The sequence below is a fragment of the Larus michahellis genome, chromosome 7 (genome assembly GCF_964199755.1).
Source record: "Larus michahellis chromosome 7, bLarMic1.1, whole genome shotgun sequence".
Lineage (NCBI taxonomy): Eukaryota > Metazoa > Chordata > Aves > Charadriiformes > Laridae > Larus > Larus michahellis.
Window position 1 is genome coordinate 12,195,613 of NC_133902.1, and position 25,831 is coordinate 12,221,443.

Consider the following 25,831-nt stretch of genomic DNA (forward strand, 5'->3'; position numbering starts at 1 on the left):
CTGGGCTGTCACCATCAGTCAGTTCATGGATGACCCACTGGGTCCCTGGGCTGCCACTGTGGGACAGGGCATGGACATCCCCATCATCCCTTGGTTTGTCACCATGGGGCACTGCATGGATGTTCCCCTTATGCCCCAGGCTGTCACCATGGGACAGCACACAGATGTGTCCCTCGTCCCCTGGGCTGTCCCCAAGAGCAGGGCATAGGTACCCCTCTTGGTCCTCAGGTTGTCACCATGGGTCGGGGCATGGACATCTCCCTGCATGCCCCAGGGCATGGACCTCCTCCTGGGTCCCTAGGCTGTCACCACGGGACAGGGCATGAATGTCCCCCTCATCCCCCATGCTGTCACTGTGGGATAGGGCACAGACATCCCCTTGGGTCCCTGGGCTGTCACTGTGGGACAGGGCATGGGCACCCCCCCTGGGTCCTCAGGCTGTCCCCTCGCTCGTCCCTGTCTCCCTGGACACAGGGAAGTGGGGCAAACAGCATCCTGGGACCAAGGATACGGTATGTCCCCAGGCTTGGGCAGAGCCATGGGCACAAGACAACAGGACAGTGACAGCCATCACCACCACCACCACCGCAGGGAGGGGGACAGGGAGACGGGATGGAGCCAGAGTCCTTTAAAAACTTGTCCTTTATTAGTCTGTCGGAAGCGAGTCCCTCTGTATAGGGCGTCCCACCCAGTTATAGCAAAGTGAGTAACATGAAGGGACCGAGCCCCTCCCACCCACGGCCCCCCCTGGGCCGGGGGGAGCGCAGGGACTTGGGGGGGGGCCCAGGGCGATGGGGACATCCCCCCCCCATGCAGCCCCCCCGCCACCGGGACCCCCTTCCCTCCCTCTGATGTGGGGTGCCCCTCATCCTGCCCTACCCCCCCACCCCCACCCCCCGTGGGGTCAGCTCTGGGGCTGGGGCGGGGGGGGGGGGTGACACCCCAAGACACACACCCCCGCCCCCCCCCCCCCCCCCCCCGCCAAATCCCGCAGGGAGCGATAGCACCAAGGGGGACGGCTGCTCCCCACAGTTTATTCCGCGCTCCCTGCTGGGACAGAGGGGTTGGATGGGGACAGGCCCCGCCGGAGGCGTCGGGTCCCTCCTGGGAACGTGGGACCGGGGATGGCCCCGGCATGAAGAAAGTGGGGGGGGGTGGGGGTGTCCGGATTTTTTTGGGGGGTGGTGGTGGGGGGGGTGTTGTCTCAGCTTTGCTTGGGATTTACATTCTGGACCATGCAGTAGCACCAAAGTTCATGAGGTCATCAGTGACGGCGGGCGGTTACTTCCGCTTCCTCCCGCAGTACTTCCCTTGTGCGCAGCCCACGCCGCCTGAAGGAGGGGGGGGGATGCAGAGGGTGAGCGCCCCCGCCCGCCCTGCACCCCCCAGACCCCCGGGGGGCGTCGGGCTGGGAGGAGGGCAGGGGGAGGCAGGAGCCGGGGGTGTCACCCAGCAGTGCTCACCTCTGAAGCCCAGAGCACCGAGGGCTCCTCCAAAGGCCTTGGGGGGCTTCCCTGCGGGGAGAGGGGGGGGAGGGAGGCAGAGCGGGGTGAGCGGGACCCCCAGCCCGCTCGGCTGATGGGTGCGGGGGGGGTGATATGCACACACCCCCCCCCCCCCTAAAATGCCCTACTGGAGGGATGGACACTCACCACCGAATCCCAGCTGGCCGGCGACCCCACCTGAAAGGAGAGTGAAGCCCTCAGCACCCCCCCAGGCACCCACATTGCTCGCCCCTCCCCCCCCCCCCCGACTCAGCCCGGTCCCCCGGGTCCCTCCCCCATGCCGTGGCCATGTCCCCGCGCTCCACGGGCTGTGCGTGTCCCCGTGAGCCGGCCGGCCATCGAGATGTGCCCCGGGTGCGTGCCAAGGCGCCGGGGCTGGGGCTGGTACCTGGAAATATCGGTGACACGCCAAAGCCGGGAACTCCAACCCCTGGGGAAAAAGCAACAGCTGGTGACAGCCTGTGACAGCAGTGCCACCCCAACCCTGCCTGGCTGGGGACACCCTGGCTCACTGCAGGGACACGAGTGGCTGCAAAAGCCCCTGTCCCCATCACGGCACCCGCATGGCTTCAAGGTGCTCTCCCGGGCAGTGGCGTGCCTGGTGGAGGACAATAGCAGGGTGGGGACAGCAAGCGGTGACGAGCGTGGTGTGGTAGGGGACACGCTCCCACCCCAGCCCCAAACCGTGGCACTCACCTGGCTGCAGCCCCCCAACACCAAAACCTGCAGGATGGGAGAGTCCTGGTGAGGGTGGGGAGCACTGGGACAGGGGCGGGGATGGGGACAGGGATGGGGGTCACCCCTCCAGCCTCCCCCCTGGCCTGGAGCAGCCCCTCTTCCTTACCTGGCTTGGGAGGTTTCCCAGCAGCTCCTGGATATAAGAGCCCTGTGTCAGAGAGGGGTGTCAGCGCAGCCCCCGCCGGGGCTCCCTGCCCCCGGGGCTGCAGCCAGACCCTGCCATGAGCCCAGAGGGTCCCCAGGCAGGGACATGCATCTCTGCATGTTGGCGACATGATTCAGTACCATCCCCTGTCCTCACGGCATGGGGACCTGCATCTCCCCATGGTGGTGCCATGGCCCCGGTACCTGCTCGGGGCTGGCATTCCTTTCCGATCGCACCCTGGAAGCAGGGCAGGCAGCAGACACAGGAAAGGGCACAGGGACAGCGTGGGGTGGGACCATGCCATGGGACCGGGAGGGGACAAAAGCGACCCTGCATCCCACACATCCCCTTTCCTTTTCGGCGCTCTGCCAGCATGCCACTGCCGCTCCGGTCCCCTCATCCTAGCCCTGGGGACCCCCGATGCCAGGGACCAGCATCACTCACCAGCACCGAGCCCACCAACTCCGAGGCCACCAACTCCGAGGCCACCAACTCCAAGGCCACCTATGATGGGGACCCCGTGTGAGCACCAGTGGGGATGGGCAGTGTCTGATCCGCTCCTTGCCCAGCCCCACGTGTGCCCGTCCGTCCTCGGGCAGCCCCACTCCCCCATGCCCTGGGGGAGCATCCCTCTGCCTGCATCACTCTGTGGGAGCATCTCTCTACCTGCATCCCTCTGCCCGCATCCCTGTGGGGGAGCATCCCTCTGCCCACATCCCTCTGCCCGTGCATCCCGCTGCCTGGGCTCAGCTCCTGCCAGCACCTACCTGGGATGCCGCCGACCCCTGGGACTCCAGCCCCGGGAACACCTGCCAGAGAGAAACCATTAGCCCCTGTCCCCCCTGCAGCCCAGCACTCGCAGATCGGTCACCCCAGCCAGTGCTCAACTCACTGGGGTGGCCCTGACACCCCTCCTAGGTATCCCCAGCACCCATCTCACAGCACCCAGAGCAAGAAGACCTGGAGGGGGGGTCACCCCTTGCATGACGCATTGCTGCAGGCAATGCAGAGCAGGAGAAAAATGTCCCCAGCAAGTCCAGGGGAGGGGGCATGGGTGGCACTTTGCACCCATGAGTGACAACACACCACCTCCCATGCCTGGGCCACCCTCTGCTGAGGCACCAGGGGGCACACAGGGGACATGAAGTGAGGCCAGCACCCAAATGGCCACACAAGGAGGGTGCCAAGTGGTGGTCCAAGATAGATCTGGGGCAGGGAGGCAGGAATACGTACCAAATTTGGGAGGTTTAGCACCAGGTTGCACCCCTACTTGGGGGATGCCTGCAAAAGGAAGGAGGACACCACGGTTAGGATGGTCACCCCTGCACCCCTCCCATGTGCCACTGTCCCCCATCCTGCCTGCATCCCCCTCTGCCACCCCTCCATGTAGCTCGGTGGCTTGTAGCATCCCCGGCCACTGCTGTCCCCAGGTGTGTCCCCGACCAGGGTGCGACGAAGGACATACCTGCCCCAGGAAGGATGCCGGTACCGGGTACCCCCACGCCCGGCACCACCCCAGGCACGACACCGACACCGGGCGTCACTCCTGGCACTCCTGCGACGCCGGGCACCGCGCCTGGCACCCCACCGACCCCAGCACCTGCGGAGAGAGGGGGTGAGGCAGCGCGGGGGTGACCCCCGCGTGATCCCCATACACTCAGGGGATGATGTGCCCAGCATGGGGTGCCCACCCCCGGAGCCCCCAGCTCCCCCTGGACCAGTCTGTGCCACATCAGGGCTATTGGGGACACCCCAGATGCCCACTGAGTGGGCAGGGCTGCCTGCTGTGGGCTGAGCCATGAGCAATGAGCTTCTCCATCCAACTCACCGAATTTGGCTGCCTTCGCTGCTGCTTTTGCTGCTGCGGCTGGAGCTACGACCCCTGAGTGGAGACAGCAAGAAGGGGGTCAGTGTCCCCCGGGGGGGTCCTCTCCAGCAATGCTGGGCAGAGCCCATCCCTCCCGCCTTGTCTGCATCTCCCAAGGGATGGCCACGAGTTGATGGAGACCACCGAGGTCTTCCTCACGCCTGTCCTGTCCCAGACCTGCCCCCGCACCAGCAAGGCTGCCACCACCACCTGCCTTTCTCCTCCTCACCTGGGACACCTCCAATGCCGGGGGCCAGGGCACCCACTCCAGGAGCAAGGCCACCCACGCCAGGAGCTAGACCACCTACACCAGGAGCCAGGCCACCTGCTCCTGCAAGGAGAGAGGGAAGGATTGGAGCTTCAGTCCAGGAAGAGGGGTGGTGGAAGGAGCCATCTGAAAAGGCACGGCAGGCTGGGGTGGGCAGATGGACGGACGGACGGACGGATGGATGGATGGATGGATGGATAAACAGTGGGGTGGATAGATGCTGGGGTGGATGGGTGGCTGGATGGATGTAGAGTGGATAAATGGATGTCAGGATGGATGGATGGATGGATACCATGGATTGATACAGAGTGGCTGGCTGGCTGGATACTGTGGATGGATATGGAGTGGATGGATGGATGGATGGATGGATGGATGGATGGATGGATGGATGGATGGATGGATGGATGGAGGTGCGGATGGATGGACAGATGAGTGGACAGACGGATACTGAGGTGGATGGCTAGCTGGCTGGTTGTGTGGATGGGTGGGTAGAAGGATGGGTGGATGGATTAATGCATGAGAAGGTGTATGGATGGTAAACCTAGGACCCTCCATGCAGACCAGCTCTGCAGAGCACCCCCTGACAGCCAAGACCTCATCCCTCGTACAGTCCCTGAGTCCTCCGAGAGCTCGTCCCTCACCCTGACCCACAGGGACCCTGTGCAGTGCCGAGCCTCAGCCCCAATAAGGGGAGCAGCCTGGGATGGGGAGACGGCAGGGGACAGGACATGTGGGATAACCCCGGAGAGATCCCGGCTTACCGTACTTAGCTGCTTTGGCGGCTGCTTTGGCAGCAGCGGCGGCGCCTGGAACTCCAACTCCTGGGGGAGAGGGGGACAGTGAGGGGCAGCAATGGGCCATGGTGGCCACACCGGCACCCCTCAGCCGGCACCACTGGGGATGTCTCGAGCATCCCTTAGGCACCACCTCACCTGGTATGCCACCGGGCACCAGACCGGGCACGCCGACTCCGGGCACACCAACTCCAGGCACGCCGACACCGGGCACGCCGACACCTGGCACACCAACTCCCGGCACACCAACACCAGGCACGCCGACACCGGGCACGCGCCCTGCTCCTGCAGAGGTTCAGGGATGTGGCCGAGCGGGCAGGCTCCATAGGTAGGGGTCCCGCTGACCTCCCCACCATCCGCAGCACCAGGGGTGCCCCCCACCCACATCTGCAAGCATCCCTCCCTGCGAAAGGATGATGGTGACTCACCGATTGCCGCAGCTTTTGCTGCAGCCTTTGCCGCGGCCGCCGCGGCATCTGGGGCACCCACTGCAGGGACAGAAGGGAGAGAGTCAGGGCACCGGAGAGGCCAGCATCACCCTGTCGGCTTGCGCCAGCCCATCTGCTCACCTCCGACACCGGGCACCACACCAGGAACCCCAGCCACGCCAGGAACGCCAGGCACACCAGGGACACCGGGAACACCGGGAACGCCAGGAACGCCAGGAACGCCAGGAACGCCGCCAATGCCAGGAACGCCAACACCAACTCCTGCAGGCAACAAGAGGGAAGTTAGATCTCATTGCAGCAACAGTTGAAAGGTGGGACCTTGTTTGCTCTCGTCATCATGCCGCGGCAAGGAGAGAGCACCCCGCCGCCTTGTCCCAGGAGAGATGCACAGGGAGGGACTGGTCCCGTGTCTCCCAGGTGGCCCCAGCGAGGATGGTAAATCTGCTGTTGTAAAAGAGAGGCTGGGAAGTCACCAGCACACGGGACCATGATGATCCCCGTCATCACGGGGAGCTCCAGATGGTCCTCATCATGGAAGCATCAAGCCTTGCAGCCAACAGGCCACAGCGGTGAAGTTGGACCACTGGTGGTCCCCAGTAGCTGCCTGGAAGGGCTGGGTGCCCTGGGCACTGGCCAGACTAAGAAGCGGCCCAGGGCAGTGACAGCCTTGACCCGTTGGCACTCATTAGTGCCACAGGGACAAGCATCAGGTCACTTCTGGAAGGGCTGAGCGCCAGAGGCATTGTCCTCATGGTCCCCTGCTCAGTAGGTGCCTGGCACCCCAGCACAGAGCACATTAACTTGTCACTGCCAAATTTCTCCCTAAATCCCATCCTTCCCTGGGCACGTTGGGTGGGATTTTTTTCTACACAATGTGAAAGAGAAATGGAAGAAATGGCCGGCAACGGTTTATCCCTCAAAGGAAAGCTGCCATCGAGCATGGCTGCCCCCAGGGGACTCCCAGGGCTCTGCAGTGATGATGCAGGAGAAGGTCCTGGAATCTGGCCATGTAACCTCTGGCACTGCCTTTTGGAGCAGCACATGGATCCCCCAGCACTGAGCGGAGCCCTGGGGCCACTTCTGCCTCCTCTCTGCACCCAGGCTCCCAGCTTCCCTGCTACTTGGCCATGTCCCTCGTCCCCTCCGTGCTCCTCCTCGCTGGAGCTCCCTTGGGGGTGGTTATGCCTGTTGGGCACCTGGGTCTTGCTAGACCAAGTGGCATGCGCTTGCTGGATCCCCATAAGTTTTTGGAAGGTGGTGACCCTGGGCAGGGGTCCCACCTGGGCAGCGAGGCTGAGCCCACAGGCATCAGGCCACGGGTCAGGTCTGCTGCTGGAAAAATGGATTTGGTACAAAACTCAAGAATTCAGACAAGGTCCAAAGACACGAGTTCGGTCCATTCACCTCCTTGAAACAGCCTGCAGAGACCCCAGAGAGGGAGAAGGTCCTGCCCTGGGGATGAAGCCAAGCCTGGATGCAGCAGCTGGGGGCTGGGCTGGGCGCATCCCGACCTGGGATGCTCTCCAGTAATGAGCCATCAGGAGTGACCCCCAGGGGACACCCGCCTGCCTGGGGGCATCCTGAGTGCCACGGGAGGAGAGGGTGAGCAGGGGTCCCCGAGGAGCTGCTGGGAGCTCCTTGCACGGCGCAGCACGTACCGTACTTAGCTGCCTTTGCTGCTGCCTTTGCTGCCGCTGCCGGTGCCCCGACTCCTGGGGACAAGGGAAAGAGGGACCCTCAGCCACCAGCTCCTGCGCTCCCTGCGGAGCCGGGTGGTGGGGACAGGGCTCCTGCAACAGTCACCTGCTACCCCGGGGACACCGCCGACACCGGGCACCAAGCCGGGGACACCACCAACGCCAGGCACGAGGCCTGGGACGCCGCCAACGCCGGGCACAAGGCCTGCACCTGGAGGGAAGCAGAGCAGTCAGACCTCCCCCAAAACACCCCCTGCCTCTGATGGTGACACTGACGCGGTCTCTCCCGGTGTCAGGGGGCTTGAGGTGGGCTCTCCACACCTCCCAAACCAGCTGCTCAGGGGACCTGGGATGTGCCCAGGATTGGGATTTTCAGCTCCCTACACCCAACGCCCACCCAGACACCCAGGAGCTTGGGGACCCCCGAGACCCCCCAAGGCTGTGGTTGTAAATCCCAGCTGCTCCCCGGGCTGACGTGTTTCCTCTGGACACTCCAGGGAGCAGTTGTTTGCTACCCGCTTTTCTCCAGCAAAACAGCCGGCGAGGGGAGCAGCGAACACGAGACCTGCATCACCAAGCGCATCCCTTCGCTAACGAATGATGGCTCGTTACAGACACCATCTCCCCGGAGACCCCGCCGGAGCCCGGCACAGCAAAACCACATCTCTCATGGAGAAACCGTGCGTGATGGGGACATACTGCGCCGTGTCGGGCTGCTGCATCGCGAGGTGGCCAGCCGGCCTCCAGCCACCGCCGAAAAAGCTGCTTTTTGCTTTGCTGTGCCTAAGCCCGGCTCTCCCAGGAGGCTGCTGGAAGCTGTCCCCAGGAGGGTAAAGCCCCTCGGCAGCCCTGGGGGAGGTTTCGCACCTTGCTGCCTTCCACCCGCCGAAGCCGCTGGGCTCAGCAGAGTGGCTTCACCTCGCCCCAGGCTCCGGCAAGCAGCCGCTGGAGCCGGGGCAGGGGGCTGGGGCTGGGAGAGCCCCCCAGGAGCTGGGGCAGGGGGTGGTGGGGCAGGCGGTGAAGCCAGACAGCCCCAGCGTCAACACACAGCTCTTCCATACCCCGAGAGTGAGCCCGGCAGCTGCCGGATCTGTCCGAGACAGTGGGGAACTCACCGAAAGCTCCTGCCTTCGCCGCTGCCTTTGCTGCTGCCGCCGCCGCTGCCGGCCCTCCGACTGCCGGGGTAGCGGGAGAGAGTCAGGGGTGCGGGATGGGGGGACGTGACCCTCCCCAAGCCCCAGTGCCGAGCCCCGCCATCGCCTCACCTCCGGCTCCTGGGACAACACCGACACCGGGCACCACTCCACCGACCCCTGGGATGCCGCCAGCCCCGGGCAGGACACCGGCTCCTGCCACAGGGGAGAAGGGGACCGTCAGTTCGGTGATGCAGGGACACAACACATATCCCCCACCCCCGCGTCTGGGAGGGAGGGGGGAGCAGCTGCCCCACTGGGGAGATGGATGTGGCCACAGAGGGCAACTCACCAAATTTGGCTGCTGCTTTTGCTGCCGCCGCCTGTGCTCCGACTCCTGTGGAAGGACATGGGCAGGTCCCGAGACCATTCCCACCTCAGTGCCCCCATCCCACAGGGACCCTGGGGACGCGCCCCTCCTGTCAGCATCCACCCTGCTCTCCTTTGGGAGGTGATGCACCCCTCCGGGCTGTCCCTGGGGTGACACTGCCACCCTGGGGCCACCAGAGAGCCTGGCAGTGCCCAACATCCCATCCGAGGACTGGCAAAGTGACTGGGATGCCCGGTCTCCCCGCCATGCCCGTGCCAGTCGCCCACCCTGCAGCTGCCTGGGAAGGGAGCGTACCTGTCCCGGTGGGGTACCCTGCCTTTCCTCCTACCCCGATGCCGGCTCCTATCCCGCCGGGCCCGAAGCCTGCAATCACAAACAGAAAGGCAAAGCCAGGTCAGGCGCTGGCCCCAGGAAGGGGGACGAGGCAGACGGAGCAGCTCCCTCGGCCCAGAGGATCTCCCCCCCGCCGACGTCCAGGGATGTAGGGGGGGATGCCGGAGCCAGCATCCCCCCAGTTGAGATGCCAGTTCAAACACCCCTTCCTGCAGCTGGCCGCGGCTCAGGACGTGTCCTAGCGGAGAGGCAGCCAGCCAGCCGACCGCTGCCGGAGCCGCCGCGTGCCTGCGGATTAACACCGCCCGGCCCTGGCGCTGCGGGACGCCAGGAGAGCCGGACTGCTGCCAGCCGGGTCCACAGCCTCCATGGGCAGGGCAAGGCACATGTCCCTTGAGGGGCCACCTCACCCTGGGAGCGGGATGCCCTTCATGCCGCCCCAGGGCTTGGTGGCCACAAGGCCACAGTGGCAGCCGGCAGAGCTGCGAGGAGCTACGACCGCGGAGCAAGGGCTACGAGCACTCACCGTAGGGCAGCTTACCAGTGCTGTAGGGCAATCCATAGCCACCTGGAGAGGAGAGAAGGTGGCGGGTTAGCACCTGGCTGCCGGTGGCCGTGCCCACTCTGCCCCGCGGTGTAGCCCCTCTCTGCCAGCCGGCTGTGTGGCAGCAGCCCTCAGGGCTCCTTCCATTGGGATACTAAATTCTCCGGGATACAACCCCCCATGACTGAGCCAGGCCAGGAGATGCTCTTCTCCATCACCTTGGAAGCAGCGGCTCCAAAAAGAGGCGCTCGCTCTCAGCCCCGCGGCGAGGGCTGCAGTGCCTGAAGCCGGTTTTGCAGGAGCTTCCCGTGACCCTGCTTCGGCAGGGGGTCCCCCGGGAGCCCCGCGGCAAGAGCTGTACCCAGATGGCTGCACCGCAGCCAGCTCCAAATGAAAGGTTTTAATTGGAATCAGGGCTTGGGAGCCTCCACTGAAACGTGACCTCATTAGGAGGTCAGCACGAAGGGACGGGGAGGGATTACGAGCGGGAACATCGCGGCCGGGGAAACGTCTCCTTGCGAAAGAGCAGGATCCCACCGCTCGGGATGGCGTGGGGATGCCCGGGACTCGGCGGGGACTGTGCGCTTGAGAGCTGGCAGCACCGAGCTCCCATCACCCCTGGCAGCGGCCTGAGGAGGGGTGACGGGCTGCCACATCCCCCACGGGGACACCTCGAGCAGCACGTCGGGTGGAGGGTGTGTCACCCACACGGGCAGGGCGGGGATGCGGCTGCCTGCAGCCAGGACGGGATTGCTCATGGCAAAGCATCTCCTTGAGCGCGGGACACCGTCCCCTCCCGCCAGCCAGCATGTGGGGACCAGATTTCCCTCCGCCCTGCAGGCTGTCCCATCGTGTCCCGCGCCAGCGCAGCCTCGTGGAACACAGAGGCTTTCCAGGCTGCGACAGCCATGACCTGCACAGAGTATCCCCCACCTTGGGGACCCCCCATGCCCATCCTGGGGCACTCCATCAGCTCCTCCCCCCACCCCCCCCAAAGCTGCGGGAGGGTCTGGCACTGCGTGACACACATGGAGGTGACTCCAAGGTTCAAGAGTCCAAGCCCACGGGTCTCTGAGGGTTTCGCCGGGTCCAAGCCCAGCTCCCCACCACCCCCAGCTGGATGCATGAACAGCCCCCACCCGGGGCTGGGTGCACCCATCCTGGCCAGCGCGGGGATGCCATCAGCACCGCTGGTGGGGCTCAGGGCCAATGGGCACCCTGAAAGCCAGACCGACACCACCCTGGCGCGGCCAGGTACTGGGGAGCAGTCCCCATCCCTACGGCTTCGGGTGGGACCCTGATTTCAGCCACAGCTTCAGGCTGAGCCCCCAGCGAGCGGGGTGGCCCCGGGGCCACCTCCTGAGCGGGGACAGCAGAGAGCAGGAGCTGGCTAGGGTTTTTTGAGGCAATCATCCAAAAAGGAGACTTTCCACTGAAAATGTTATTTTCCCCACTGTCCCCTCATCCCCTCTCAACCCGGACCTACTGCAGCTGGGACAGTGCAGGGGACACAGGGCTGTGGGGCAGCCCCTCAGTCCATCCACAGCATCAAAGCGAGAGCCTTGACGGCCAGCCCAGTGTGTCCCCACGCTGCCCGGCCCCAAGCCCTCAGAGGTGACAAACTGGCATCACTCAGCTTCCCGGGAAGGACCAGGGTGTCATGCAGCTGGGGACACCACCCCTGTCCTGCTGGTCCCCACGAGAGGTGTGATGCACCAACAGGGCTCCCCGGCCAAGGGGATGGGAGTTCTCCCCTGATTTATTTAACGAAGGCTCCCCGTAAAGTGGGTCAGCCGGCAGTGGCGTCCCGTCCGGGCTGCGGGCCACTGGCGGGGCCGCGGCGGGACGGAGCCAGGCATGGCCGCACCATGCGCCAGCGCTGTGCTTGCCGCACCGGGCACCCCATGAAAGGCGGCCTGGGGCCGGGCTGCGGCCGGGAGGCCAGACGGTATCCGATGGCGGCGGGGCCGAGTCGCCCTAACGAGCGTAACTCTGCCTCCGCGGGAGGAAGCCGAAGCGGGCCAAGTATTTCTGCCGCCGTTTGCGGCGACGGGCCCCGGTGGGGGGAAGCTGGCAGTGCTGCCGGGGCTGGCGCCCGTGCCGGGCTGGGACCTGCTCCCCGTGGTGGGCTCCCCCCGCCAAGGCTTTCCTGCCTGCAGCAACTTATTTGGCGAGTGGGAAAATGCCCCTGGATCTACTCGCTCCCCAGCACCCCAGGGATGAGGGTCCCCAGCCTCCCAGGGATGCAGGTCCCCAGCCGGACATGGCTGCCCTCCTCCTCAGGGATGCTCTTGGGACCAGCCAGCTGGCAGCGTGACCCTTGGAGGGTAGCACTCTGTACTGGCCGCCTGGCACTGCCCGTTCCGCCACTGTCCCTGTGTGAGTATGGCCAGCTGGGGACGGGCAAAGCTGGCACCGGACACAGGGCTGGGAGATGGAGGTCCCTGGAGCAACCCAGCCTGGGAAAGCGGTGCTGAGCACCCCCAGGCTTCCCTGGGCTGGGACTGAGCCTCGTCTAGGCAGGCAGTGGGGAGGGAGACCTGCCCAGAGCCCCATCCCCACCACCTGCCTGCCGTCGGTGGCCTTGGCTAGAGCTCCTTGACCCAGGACATTCGGCCCAAGCGAATGCTCAGCGGTGCCCGGCACAACGCAGGAGCCACAGAAAGCAGACGGTCCCTGCAAGGGCTGCGCCTCATGCCGGGAGGAGCTGGCAGGGACAGCCCGGGGTGGCCTGGCCCAAAGCACGTCCCCAGAACATGCTCTTTCCTACCTTTCAACAGCTGGAGAGTGGCACATCATCGTCCTCATGGGCTGGGGGTAAGACCATCAGCAGCATCCAGGCAGCTGCCCCCAGGGCTGCGACAGGCAGGGCTGCTGCTGGGCTCACCTGCCCAGCGCCCCCTTGCTCTGTCCTCCTGTTCCAGGGCCAGCACCAGCACCCCCAGGTCCAGGGGACCCGGGGGCACCACGGCTCAGCCCTGGGGAACGGCGGGTCCTTCTCCTGGCACTGCTGGGGGTGCCTTCACCCCCAGCCCCGCTGGCTGTGGCAGCTTACCTGGGAGCTTAGGAGCTTTGATGGGATACCCCAGAGGGACACCGGGCTGCTGACCTCCAAAACCTCCCAGTCCTGCAAAGCCAACAGCAGACTCTCACCTGGAGCCCGCGCCCAGGCTGCCACCAGTCCTTGCGAGAGGGGAGCGCCCCGGGGCACCCCAAGAGAGGAGAGCAGGCGGCTTGGAAAGGCCTGAGGCATCTTCTGGCATGGGGAGGCTGCGGCTGTGATGAACAGGCTTGGGAAGGAAGAGAAGGATGGGCGAAAGAGATGGAACACTCACCGGGGATTCCTGCGAAGGCTCCTGCTCCTAGACAGAAACACAAAGGCAACGACATGAGCCTCGGGGCCGGTCGTCAGGGCCCAAACTAGTCTGTGTGGGCTCACCCGGGGGTCAGCTTCGCTTGCCCACGCGCCCTGTGGGGCTGTGACCCCAAAGGATGGGCTGGAACCAGCCCCAGCAGGATGGGGATGAGGGCAGAGCTGGAGCCAGCCCTGGAGCCGCCCTCCACCCCGCTGTCCCCAGCAGATCGAGGGGACCTACCTGGACCTTTCGGCTTGACGCCAGCACCAGTGGGTACCCCGGGCAGCACTCCTACACCGGGGAAGCGGACACCTGCATCAGAGACCAGAGGGACCGGTGAGCACAGTGTGGACATCGTGGCATTGCTGGTACCCGAGACCCCCTGGACCCAGCTCCCGAATCCTTGTCACCCATCTCTGGTTCAGCACTAACCCTCGGACCCTGGGACCCTCATTCCCTGGGGGTTTGCTGGGACCCCCCCCGTGCCATCCTCCCCGCACCCCCCAGGGAAGGATTTGCTCCAGCCCTGGGGTTCCCTGTGCTTGGGCGAGGAGGGGGGTGGGCTGCCCACGCAGAAGCTCAGGGGCCCTGCAGGGTACATGGCACCCCCGAGTGGGTCCCACTGGTGACAGCAAAGCACCCGCCCGTGCCATCGTACAGCCAAGCCCGGGCATTGCTCCCTGCCCCGGTGGTGTCCGGTGGCTTCATGCAAGCTCTTTGGGGAGTGGGAGGTGGGGGGGGTCCTGCCCACTGAGCCCCGACCCTCCAGGGGCAACAGGCAGCACTTTGGCCTTGCAGTCATTTGGGTTGGGTTTTCGGTGTTGGGGTTGGTTTTTTTTTTTGGTTTGGTTTTTTTTTTTTCCCCCCTTTTACGAATGTCTTTCATTATAACTCACACGTTTTCAGACATGGAAAAGACATTCCTGACCAGCAACACACTTCTCCTTCTGACAATGTCGAAACATCTTGTTTTCACAAGTTTTCCTCCCCCAAATTACTTTGCAGTGAGGAATTCCTCTCCCCGCCGCCACCACCTCCCCCTCCTTCCCACGCCGCCTTTGGCTGGGCAAGCCGGCCCCGGCGTGTCCATGCCAGCTCCTCTCCCGGTGCTGATGCCGTCTGCTCTCACGGAGCTTGGGATGAGACCCCCGGAGACGCCGGGTCCGCCCAGCCTTTGGCGCAGTGGAAATGTCACTACGGCCCCAGCGAAAGGGTTTGGAAACCGTAGGCAGCAGTGATGGGGCAGGCAGGGAATCGCGGGCAGGATGGTGCTGCCCCCAGCCTTCTGCCAGGTTGTAATGCCCAGGGTGCAGCTGGCCACAAGGCTATCAATTCAACCCGGGGTGTTGGCACCAGGCAGGGACCCTCTCGGAGGCTGGGGTGCTGCTGGAAGGACGGGGACCCCTTCGCAGGTTGGGGTGCTGCTGGCTCACCTGCGCCGGGGAGCACGCCGCCCGGGAAAACTCCAGGAATCCCAGCGCCTGCCGGGTGAGAGAAAGGCCAGGGATGAGTGCGCGGCCGGAGCCGTTCCCCGCCCCGGCCCCTGGCTTCGGGGCCGCGCACCTACCTGGTACTTTGGGGGGTTTCCCTGCCGCGCCAACCCCGGGCTGCACCCCGCCCGGTACCACCGCACCTGCGGGCGGCAGAGACCCCTGAGCCCTGGGCACTGGCTCCTGCCCACCCTGGCAGGCATGGGGACAAGGCTGGGCTACGCTGGGGACGAGGGGTATTTCCTACCTGTGGAGACCCCGAGGCCACCAGGAACACCGACTCCTGGCACGCCACCAATGCCAGCACCTGGGGGCATTGGGAAGAGGAGTGTACTAGTGTGAGGTGCCACCGCTGGGTTACGGGTGGCCAGAGCGGTGCCAAAGGAAGGGGCAAGCTCGGGGCAAGCTCAGGAGGGCTCTTGGGGGGCGAAGGGGACACCCTGAGGCAGTATCAGGGATGGGACCCCTGAACCTGGGCACAGGGACCAGGCAGCTCAGTGCTCTCTGCTCCTGGGGGCTCAGGTTTGGCCAGTGCCCCTTTCCCGGCACACCAAGACGTGCCGGGGTCCCTCCAAATTGGTAAGGATCCCCGCGAGAGCGGCAACTCCCACTTGCACCCCCAGCTCCAGGGGAAAAGCTCTCCTAACCCCGGTTCCCCGGGGACACCAGGAGTCCCCGGGGGCTCCCCGAGCCCCCGCTTTGCCTTGTTACCCGACCCGGCGTGGTCTCGGACACCCCCGGCACTCACCAGCTTTCGCAGCAGCCTTGAGCGCAGCGGCAGAGGCAGCACCTGGGAAGACGCCCCCGGGGAAGGCGCCTCCGGGGAAGAGACCCGCAGCACCTGCGGGGAGGAGAATCACCGCCATCAGCATCCCCAAAAAGCAGCTGACGAGAAGGCGTCCTGCCCTCCATGCCGGCCCCCGGTGGGCGCAGGGGGTGGGGAGCCATGGGGGGCTGCGCGGCGGTGCCGGGGGGCTGGCGTTAGGCTGGGCAAGGCGGTGGTTAGCAGGCACTGCCCCATCCTGCACCGGCTTCTCCCTGCATCCCCCACACATACCTGCTCCCGTCCACATCCCACCCGTCACCAGCTGTGACAACTCCACCCGGGGCACCCTGAGCTGTCACCGGCTGCTGCGCATGCCGGGGTCCCCTGCGGCCCCGGGCAGGGCAGCAGGACACACACTGGCACTGTCCCTCTGCTGCAGACCCTGTGGGGACCCCAGGTCCCTCCTCGCCTATCGCTGCTTGGGGTCACCCAGCCACGATGCTGGGGAACCACAGGGCTGCCTGTTGGTGGCAGCCAGTCTCTCAGGTCTGGGAAGGGCGCCCAGCCCAGACGGGACCCACCAGGCAGGCTATGGAGAGCACCCCCATGGGGACAAGCCACCTGCTGTCCCCAAGGGTGGGTCCCTAGGGACATCGCTCCGGGGACAGTCCGGAGCGGGGGTGGCCGGTGGTCTGTGCTCACCTGGCTGCAGGCCAAGTGGGCCGAGTCCCCCGAGGCCTCCGACCCCTGGAAAGAGAAGCGGGCTGAGGTGGGGGGGGGGGGGATGGCGGGGGCGGACAGCTGGGGCCAGAGGAGCAGGAGCGTCCCCCTTGCACCATCCCTGCGGGACGGGCGGATGCCCCAGGGACGGGTGACAAACATGCCCGCCAGCATCCAGGTCCCCCATCCCGTCCCTTTCTGCCTCGCCCGCCTCCCACCCTGCCAGGCCACGAGGGGACGGAGCCGAAATGTTTATGGCTGAAGGAATGAGTCCCTCCGGCTCCGGCCAGCGCTGCCTTCCAACATCTGGGGCTAATCAGCCCTCGCTCCCTCCAGGCGCAAATTCCACTGCCTTTGGCTCAGGGCGCGGACACCGCTCCGGCTGGGGCTTCGCGGCCGCGCCGCGTTTGGTTTTAATTATGCCGAAATAAAGGGCCTTGTTTTTCTTTCCACGAGCTGAAATCTGAGTAAATGGAGGTTGCCGGCCTCCGCCTCGGGCTGGCGCTCCCGCCGCGCAGACGGGCGGGCTCAGGGGGCCGGGGGTGCTGAGTGCCCCTGCCCCGGGGCACCGCGGGTACCCCTGGGGTGGGCAGGGAGGGGAGACCCGGGTCTCCATCTGAAAGAGCATCTTTCCCTGGGCTTCCATGGGCACTGGGCATCTCCACTGGCACCAGATTTGCCCCCTGCACTTTCGGTCCCTGCTGCCCCAGCACCTCCCAGCCGTGCCCAGCACCTCCTCAACGTGCCCCAGGCTCGGTGGCGTCCTCCTGCCATCATCTCATCTCTCTCCCGGTGATGCCCCCTCTCTCCCCTTCATTCCTAGGCCAGACAAACCCCAGCGTGGGCTGCAGGAGCCCCAGCAAAAGCTGCTTGGCCACGAAGGCAGGCGGAGGTGTTGCCAGCTTCCCACGGGCGCCGGCTCCCGGCAGGGCTGAGCCAACGTTGCCCGGCTTGGCACCTTCCCGAGGAGCTTTGGCGCAGGTTTGCAGGCAGCAAGCACCCCGACCGGGCGGACCGGGGGGGCTGGAGGGCAGAGCGCCGAAGCGGGGGATGAGGGAGGAAGGCTCCCTTGCGGGTAGGGGGGCTCAGTGGGGGTTAGTGTGGCAGGGTGGGAAGTGCCAGCTGCTGCGTGGCTTGGCCATGGAGGTGCCCAGGGTCAGGGGCGGGGGGCCCCCGTGGCCATGTGGGAGAAAACATGGCTGGGAAATATCCTGGCCACCAGCACGGCCGGAGATGGCGAGAGAGCCAAGGAAAGGCGCCTTACCTGGTTTGAGAGGTTTTGCTCCAGCCCCGAGTCCTAGGGGAGAGTGAGCGGAGAGGGGTCAGAGCCATCCTTCCTCCGAGCATCCCCCGAGGTGGGGACACCATGCGGGATGGGGCCAGCCTCATGGCAGCCCCCCTGCTCACCACAAGGCAGCTCTGCTGGGGGTGCTGCCCCCCTCCCTGTCCCGCATGCCCCGGGCAAAGGGGTCCCAGCACTCACCTGCTCCCAAACCTCCAACTCCAGCACCTACAAGCAAGAGCACAGGTTTAGCACCCATCCCTGAGAGCACCCACCACCCGCCCGCCCGTGCCAGGCTCCTGGGGATCCACGGGGAGGCAGAGAGGGTCACAAGGGTGCAAAGGGGATGGGGCAGTCCCTCTGCGATGTCCCCAGGCTTTTGGCTGAAACAGGAGGGACAGGCTGTGGCTTCTGAGTGCTTTCTGTGGCCAGGTTGTAGGTGCCAGCCCTGGGCTAGTGACCCCCAAGATAACCCTGGCACTGCCACCCACTCCTGTCCCCACGCGGTGGGGCTGGCACTGGGGCAGCCACACAGGGCTGAGTGGCCAGACAGCGTGTACCCATGTCCCCTGATCCTGGCTGGCAGGTCCCCAGCCCTCCGTGCTGGCTCGGAGGTACATGGGGACCCCTCCAGGCACCAGCCCCATCCCTGCGAGCAGGGTGATGCCCCCCTGCAACACTGCCTGGACCCCCTTACCTGGGAAAAAGGCTCCTCCTGGGACCCCCCCTCCCGGGATAGCACCAGGAACCCCTGCAAAAGAAGAGACCCTCGTTAAAATCCCCTCAAGGATCCACGTGTATCCAGCAGGTCGGGGCAGGGGGACACCTCCTGGGACAGGGAGCTGCTCCCTGCAGAGATGGTGGGATGCGGAGCCCTGGGGTGAGGGCTCAAGGGCAGGTCCCCCCTTTTCCTTGCGCACCTCAGTTTCCCCAGTGTGACAGTGGTGGCGGGGCTTGGAGGTGTCCCAGCTGGGAGCTGGGGAGGGCATTTGGCTGGAGGTGTCAGCAGGAGTTGGTCCTGCGTGGGAGGGAGGGACGCGGGGCTGGCATGGAGCGGGTCTGGCCAGTGCCCAGCTCAAAACCTGTCCTGAACCAGCACCGTCTCTGTCACCTCCAGCTTCACGTGGCTCTGGGGACACAGGGCCAGGCGCGGTCATGCATGGGGGGTGAGGCTGTCCCAGTTCATCCCACGCTGGTCCCAGTCAAGCCTGAGCATGCTGGGCTGTGGCTGCCCCCTGCCCACGCTGCCTGCCCTGCCTGCCGAGAGCTGCCAGCGGGAAGAGCCACCTCAGAGCACCTGGGGGGGGCTGGACCAGTCCGTGCTGAGACCCACCGAAACCACCCGCATCCCTCTGCCCATCTCTGCGAAGCTGAAATAAGCGCTCAGGTCCCCCCGCTTCCCAGGGCATCATGCTCAGAGGTCGTGCTCAGACACCACAGCAAAGGTTTTTTGGCTGGTTTGGACCCTGGCAAAGGTCTGTCTCTTGCAGGCCACCAGGCAGCCATCCCCTGGGTGCTCCCCCCTGCTCCAGCAGGGCCATGGCGGGGGGTGGAGGCTTTGCAGGGGGGTTGGTGGCACAAGGCGGCTGCAACGCGGAGGGATGCTCTGCTTTTGGCTGGAGCACGGTTTTGGTACCCAGGTGTGTGGGGGGGGTGGGTTGCCATGGGGTTTGCAGTGGGATTTGCAGGATGGCTGGCAGGGCTTGTGGTGGGGCTGGCAGAAGGATTTGGGGGTTGCTGGAGGCAAGCGTGGGTCTGCCATGGCCAGCACCACTATGGTAAGCTGCACCCAGCTCTCCTGCCTGCTCTGGGCAGGGGGGATGGAGTTCAGGGTGGACGGGCACTGGGGACCCTGCGGTGGCATAGCTGGGACCTGAGGACCTGCTGTCCTGCTCTGGGGTTGCAGTGGCCTCCCCAGCACCCCAGCCAGGGTGGGGGGAACCCAGCACTCCCAGGAGCTGGGTGCTGCAGCGGCAAAGCCCCGGCAGCACCAGCACAGGCTGCACGGTGGCCCGGGGCTGGGCAGGGTAGCCAGCGCAGGCAGGTGGCAGGCAGGTGGCAGGCAGGTGGCACAGATGGCATGCCATGGTGGGGGGATACATTGTGCTGTGCATCTCTTCTCCATCTCAGATGTGGTGCAAACTCTGGGGGTGCTTCCTCCCTGTGCCCCATAGCCCCCCCCGTGCCCCATAGCCTCCCGCTTCACCCCAACAGCTGTCTGCTGCAACATGGCAGGGACGAGGGTGTCCCCTGAGCCCTGTTTATGTGTCCCCAACCACCCAGGGCATCTGGGACGGACCCCCAGCCCAGCCGCACAGAGATACCGGGCACCGGGGTGCACCCACACGTGTGTCAGGACACACACGTGTGCAAGAGGGGCGTGAGGCCATGCGGGCACAGGAGATGTGGGGACACACGCACCGGCAGGACACACACCCGCAGACCCACCGGGACACACACACAGGTGGAGGACCCTCACCGGGACCCGTCACGCAGCCCCCACGTGCCCCAGTGATGCCAGAGTGGGGCTCAGCCCTGTGCCCCCCAAAACCACCTCCCAACACCCTGCCGGGGCCGGAGGCCAAATCCGGCCCTGGGGCAGCTGATGTCCCTTGGAGCGGAGGGGACATGTGCTCGGTCACCACTCCAGCCAGCCGGCTCACCCCTCTGGCACGGCACAGCCCGGCCCGGCTGCCGGCCAGGGCTTTACGGAGCGGCTCCTTTTCCCGGCACATTCCCCCGCCCAACCCCCCCAGCTTGGAAAAACAAATCCCAACTTCTTGCCTGTTTCCAAACAAACTCCAAGCGTCCACACATCGCCCGGCCTCCCTCACCCGCCCTGCTGGGAGGGGACGCCCCACCGCTGCCGGAAGCGAGAGTCGGTGGGATGGCCAGGATCCGGCCGGGGACCCCCATGCCCGGGGCCGGCGACCGTCCCCCACCAAGCAGGAGGGTCCCTGATGGTGCCCCCCAGCCTCAGACACCCCCAGCCAGGCAGGGTCCCTGGTGCTGGGGTGATGCTGGGCACACCGGGGCTGAGCTCCCCAACCCCTCTGTCCCCCTGTGCCAGCGCTGCCCGGCAGAGACCCCCGGGGAAGCTGGGACAAGGCAGGATGGCTCACAGCCTCCCTGGGGACCCTAGAAAGGTGCAGGTGACACCCGCCCTCAGCCACGGCTGCCACACTCAGCCCTTCATTGTTGTCACCTTCCTGGGTGTTGCGGACCCTGGCAGGGGGGTCCTGCTGCGGTGCCACTGTCACTGCCCGCTCCCCAAGCACCCCCCCAGACACCAAGGCGCTGTGCCCATCCCGGTGGCTCCGGGCAGGTCTGTACCTTTCGGAGGATTACAGGGGATGCGCCGGCTCATCTGCCATCCCCGTGCCCAGATCAGGAGGCAGAGAGGGTTCACAAGCCCTGGCAGGAGCCGGGGTGACCAGGGGACAGCGGGATGGCCGGGATGCCACACAGCTTTGGGGAGCTAAGGCTTTCACTCAGGAGCGTCGCAGGAGGCTGTTCCCCATCGTTGCTCTCCCTGGCCAGCTCTGCTGCCAAACGCAGCCAGCGCGGCACTTCTCTTCAAACTCTTTTACACCCTGCCCTGGCGCCGGCAGAGCCGGGCTCATCCCGGTGGGGAGGCAGTGCCCGGTGTGGGGCTGCCAGGGGGCACGGGGGTCGCTGAGCCAGCTTCGAGCAGCCAAATTCGCCCCAGCATCACAGTCCCCCCCATCGGCAGCACCACGCACTCGGCACCTGCTACAGAAACCACTCTCCGGCCAGTCCCTGTCCTTCCCCAGCCCTCTCCGTTCCCAGCCTCGGCGGCAGGAGCCCATAGCCCAGCTCGGGATCCTCCTCCCGGCATGGCATACCCCGCCTTTGGCCTCTCCATCCTTTGGCACATCGGGGAAGGGGAAACTGAGTCACCAGCTTCCCAGGACAGCAGGAGCCCTCCGCTGCCTCTGCCCCCGCTCCGAGCCTGCTGGGACACCGGGAGAAGGGGATTCTCCTAAATGCCAGCTTGTCTCCTGGGCTGGGGCTGGCTGTAAGCCTGCAGAGCAGGGGGCTGGTCCCCAGCACCCCAGCACCCACCCCAGGGATGTCTTCTCAAGCCAGGGGCAGGAGAGTTTGCGTCCTGTGGTAGGATGCTCAGGTGTGGAGCCTTGTTTATAGAAACCGGACTTTTTCTTCCGTAGCTCTGCACCACGGGTTGCTATTCGCAATATCCACACTATTCCGTTACCTCTGCTGTTTCTGATTGACCACTGTTCATATCCTCTGCGCCCTTTCTACCTGCCTCACCGCTTGCGGCTTTCTTTACAGGCCAGAAATACAGATGTTTTCTCTGTTTGAGAGCTTTCGAGCCCGAGACCAGGACCCACCGCAGGACACCAGCTCACCCCCTCACTGGGCGGCCAAACCTCGGACCTCGCCGCCCTCCCCGCACCCGTGGGCGACCGCTGCCAGAGGAAGCTCAGTGTGTAACCACCACAGACATTTCCCCTCTTCCCTCACGCCGCTGTTTTCTTTTTCTTGGGAGAATCGGTTTTGGAAACATGCAGTCTCCAAGCAACTTTGAAGCCGTGTTGCATCCCAGCCTGAGCTCGCTGGTAGCAGCTCGGGGGGGAGTGGGGTTGGGGGGCGGGGAGCTGCTGGCCACAGCCTGGCTCCTCTCCAGCCCCCCAAGGCTTCAGCTTTCATCTCTGAGCGCTGGCGGACGCGCTGCACCCTGCAAGTTGTTTGCGGAGGGAGCAGCCCCAGCAGGTCGGTGCCTTGGGGACGTGCCCGGCTGGGAAGGGGAGATGCCAGCTCAGGCCCACAACTGCCCCCAGGGCACCTTGGGGACTCTGTGTGTCCTTGGAAGGTCTCCATGGTGCCCAGGCTGGGATGCCAGCACAGCCGGTGCCAGCATCTCTGCACCCACCCCAGCTGCCCCCTCCGTGGTCCCAGAGCCTGCAGGACTGGGACCACCCCGGGGGCTCTTTCCTCCCCTCTCTGGCGGTGTCATTCCCAGGGGATGCCCTGTGCTCTGGCACGGGAAGCAGTGAGGGATGGATGGAAGCACTGAGAGATGGATGCCCCTCTCCAAACACTGGGACATGCTGCACTTGGCATCTTTTAGGGAAACATACGTCAGCTTCCCCACACTGCAGCCTGATCCGGCCACGCACGTCCCCACGATGCCCAGTACAACTCTGCTCCCCCGGCGGGCGCAGAGCAGCAGGGGCTGATCCCGACCCGCTGCCAGGAGCTTCCCAAGTACCACCAGCTGCTGCAAGCTCGGGGCTCAGCCCCGTGGCAGGGGCACTGCTCTGATGGGGACAGTCTCTGTGTTCTCCGTCGACCCTGGGTCCCTCAAGGGTCCCTTTCCTGCCAAGCTGGTCTGGAGCTGCACTGGCAGCGGGTGCCGGAGGATGCTGCCCTGAGCCCTCTTCTGGTGGGTGCACCCACAGCGCCCTGGCATCCCCCCGACCCTGTGCCACCGGCCGTGCCTCTGTCCCAGCTGCGTCCCCAAGGGCTGGCAGGGCAGGGAGCACGGTTGAGCCTGCCCGGTGCCATGCAGCACACCAGGCTGCAGAGACACCAGTCGCTCCTCCATGGGGAAGCGCTCCCCAGTGTTCCCCATCAGCACTGGGATGACCTCCAGAGCCAGGGCCACCTCCTCTATGAGCTGCTTCCCAAACCAGCAAACACCCCTGGAGACTGAACCAGGGACTGGAGTGGGGCCAACAACCCCAGACTGCTCAGAAACTGTTGCAGGATCCCACCCCGGGGGCCAAAGTCCTCCTGAGACCGGCCCAGTTGGCCACCGCTTGAGAGCTGGGGAGCAAAGCCACCGCGGTTCAGCAAGCCAGCGCAGAGCATCACTGTCCGGGGTGGAGAGTGTGCGGGACTGAGCTCCATCCCACCAGGGATGGCACCTTGACCCCGAGCGTAGCTGCCCAGGATCAGGCACTGCCAGCAGCTCAGCTTTCCAGGCAGCTGCCTGGCTTGGCACCGCTTGGGGGACATGCTGCCGGAGCCCCCCCAGGCCGGAGCAGAGCAGGGAGCTGCAGGGCACTGGCAGATGATGCTGCCGAGAGCGGCCCCGAGGACTCTGCCCTGGGCAAGGAGTGGCCCAGCCAGCAGCTGCCACACACAGCCCTGGCACTGCCCTCCCCTGCCCATGGGATCCTGCCCTCCCCCTCCTCTGGTCCTCCCTCCTCTGTGGCCAAGAAGCCCCATGCGATGGCCCTGGCACTGGCCCCATTGCTGATGCTGGCTCTGCCCATTACACTCTCCATGGCACAACGTGGGGCGACCACCACCTGGCTCTCTGGAGGTGGTCGTCCCATCCCTGACCCCGCCGGCCCCACCTCGCAGACCTTTGCCCAGTTTCTCCCTCGCAGGGGGCTACAAATCTGTGCTTGGAGCTGCTCCCCCTGCTTCTCTGTGCGCGCTCACGGCCTGACCACCAGACGTGAGAGCCGTCCCACAGGCAGGCACCTGCTGCACTGGCCGCCGCCGGCTTCGTCACACGCCACCGTGGGACCTCACCGCTTCGTCACACGCCACCGTGGGACCTCACCCGCTGCACCGTCTCTCGCCTCCCTGCCCCGGCAGCGGGTTTGCTGCACGTGTGTCTGTGTGTGCTGGGGGTGTCACGCAGCCCCCACTGCTGCTCGGCCAGGGACCAGCCAGCCAGCAAGCCATGACCCGTCCCATACGCTGGGGGATGGCCACGGCGCTGGGGACACAAGTGCAAGGAGGACGATGCAAGGGCCACCCCGGGCACCCAGAGCGGGCAACCGGGGCGGGTGGAGCTGCTCGGCAGCCCGGCGGGCTGTGTTGCGGCCACACACTGCGCAGCAGCTCGCACACATCGGCTGCGGGATGCACACACGCACACCCCACTCCCCCCACCGCCCCTCCAGCTCACCCCGCCATCGCACCCCGGGGGTGACGGGTGCCAGCTCCCCCGGCCCCTCGCAATCGCAGTCCCCGTGGGAGCTGACGGGCAGCCACCCCCTGCTGCCCTGCGCCCTGCCTGCGTGTCCCCGAGCCTCTCGTGTTCCCGAGCCTCTCTCCAGGATGCAGCACCTCGAAGCTCCCCCCGACAAGTGCCTCGCACGACAGTGCCGTTCCCGGACTGCCCTGTGTCACCCCCCCCCTCAGCGACATCCCGCCCCACCCGGACATGGCACATGCCACCCGCCGGGTTAGGGGGCAAAGAGCCCTCCGGGGAGGTAGCACCCAAGGGGGGCTGCCCTCCCACCCTCCACGATGTCCCCAAGGCAGGGCAAAGGGGGCTGCCTGTCCCTGCTCGGGGACACGCAGCCGGGGCAGGCGCGGGGCTGCCCGGGGGGCTGGTGGGGGTGGTGGCGGTGGTGGGGGGGGGGAGCAGCCGAGCTCCGGTGCCCGCGGAGGGTCCCTGCAGAGCCGGGGCAAAGCGCTGGCCGGGGCGAAGGGGAAGGAGCCTTTTCTTTCCTTACCTCCTTGCTGAGAAGCCGGGAGGATGGAGAAGAGGAGGAGGACTCCGGGAAGGAGGGGTGCAGCTGCCTGCTTTGCCATCTCTTGAAGCAATGCCCCCGTGCTCCCGCAGGCAGTGTGTTTTATCCCAGAGCTGCTTAATTGTTGCTTCCAAGGATGCGAGGGGAAGGGGGCGGGGGGGGGAGTGGGGGGTGAAGGGGGGGGGTTTGGAAGGAGGGAGGGGAAAAGGAGAGGGAGAGGGGGGAGAGAGGCACAGGACACTACGTCATGAGGAAAGGGCAAACACACACAAGCCTCTCCAGCCGATTGGGCTGGCTGGTTCGTTATTTTTTTATTTTTTTTTCCCTTTTCCCCTTTTTTTTTTTTTTTTTTTTTAATTCCTCTCCCTCGCTGCTCTCTCCAATCCGGGCGCGCCTCTGCCAAAAAAGCTGGAAGGCGGAGTGGGGGGGGAGCTGCCAAGGCAGCCCTGGGCGAAGGGGTTGGCGGGGGGGTGACGGGACAGGGGAGAGCTGCGCCCACCTCGATGGGCCACCGCGTCCCCGGCTGGCACCGGGGTGGGGGGGTAGAGGGGGTGGCGGGGGGGTGTTCATGCCCCGGATGGCACCGGGGGGCGGGTCTCGCGTCCCGGGTGGCACCGGGCAGATGATGGGGGTGGGGGTGGGGGGGCAAGGGGGACCGGCTGGGGGAAGGGGTGGGGGGTCCAGGGGTGCAAGGTGGGGGGGTGTCAGGCGAGCAGCCGCCGGGTGCGGCGGGGGGGGGCCGGCGCGGCGGCGACGGGGCACCCCCGGCGGTGGCCGTTAGGTGGCGGGCGCGGGGTGTCCGACGGCGGCCGCCGCAGGGTGAAACCAGGCGGTTTGCAGAAAAATTTACTGCTCGGACCCCGGAGCGC

The 25,831-nt window shown here is 65.8% G+C and overlaps 1 protein-coding gene across 14 annotated transcripts; it reads right to left on the bottom strand.

The window, feature by feature from the left end:
- Positions 1-624: 624 nt before the first annotated feature.
- Positions 625-25,498, bottom strand: ELN (elastin). 14 transcript variants are annotated; one of them, XR_012588426.1, is made up of 36 exons: positions 24,945-25,148; positions 18,176-18,229; positions 17,680-17,706; positions 17,461-17,493; positions 16,179-16,223; positions 15,459-15,551; positions 14,958-15,017; positions 14,788-14,853; positions 14,654-14,701; positions 13,461-13,532; positions 13,200-13,226; positions 12,920-12,991; positions 9,862-9,888; positions 9,282-9,350; positions 8,949-8,993; positions 8,729-8,812; positions 8,579-8,638; positions 7,570-7,674; positions 7,425-7,478; positions 5,887-6,027; positions 5,746-5,805; positions 5,456-5,602; positions 5,285-5,344; positions 4,485-4,586; positions 4,217-4,270; positions 3,854-3,988; positions 3,622-3,669; positions 3,156-3,197; positions 2,833-2,892; positions 2,350-2,391; positions 2,202-2,228; positions 1,894-1,935; positions 1,653-1,682; positions 1,464-1,514; positions 1,215-1,331; positions 625-770 (listed from the first exon to the last, which is right to left on the bottom strand). XR_012588426.1 is itself a non-coding variant. In XM_074595549.1 (35 exons), exons 1-35 carry the CDS (start codon positions 25,021-25,023, stop codon positions 1,282-1,284), a joined length of 2,211 nt encoding a protein of 736 aa, XP_074451650.1. In that variant the 5' UTR covers positions 25,024-25,148; the 3' UTR covers positions 1,015-1,281. The 14 variants fall into 14 exon arrangements, 10 of the variants coding, with proteins under 10 accessions (XP_074451650.1, XP_074451651.1, XP_074451649.1 ...); XR_012588425.1 differs by having other exon boundaries at positions 9,847-9,888; XM_074595549.1 differs by lacking the exon at positions 625-770 and having other exon boundaries at positions 1,015-1,331.
- Positions 25,499-25,831: the final 333 nt, after the last annotated feature.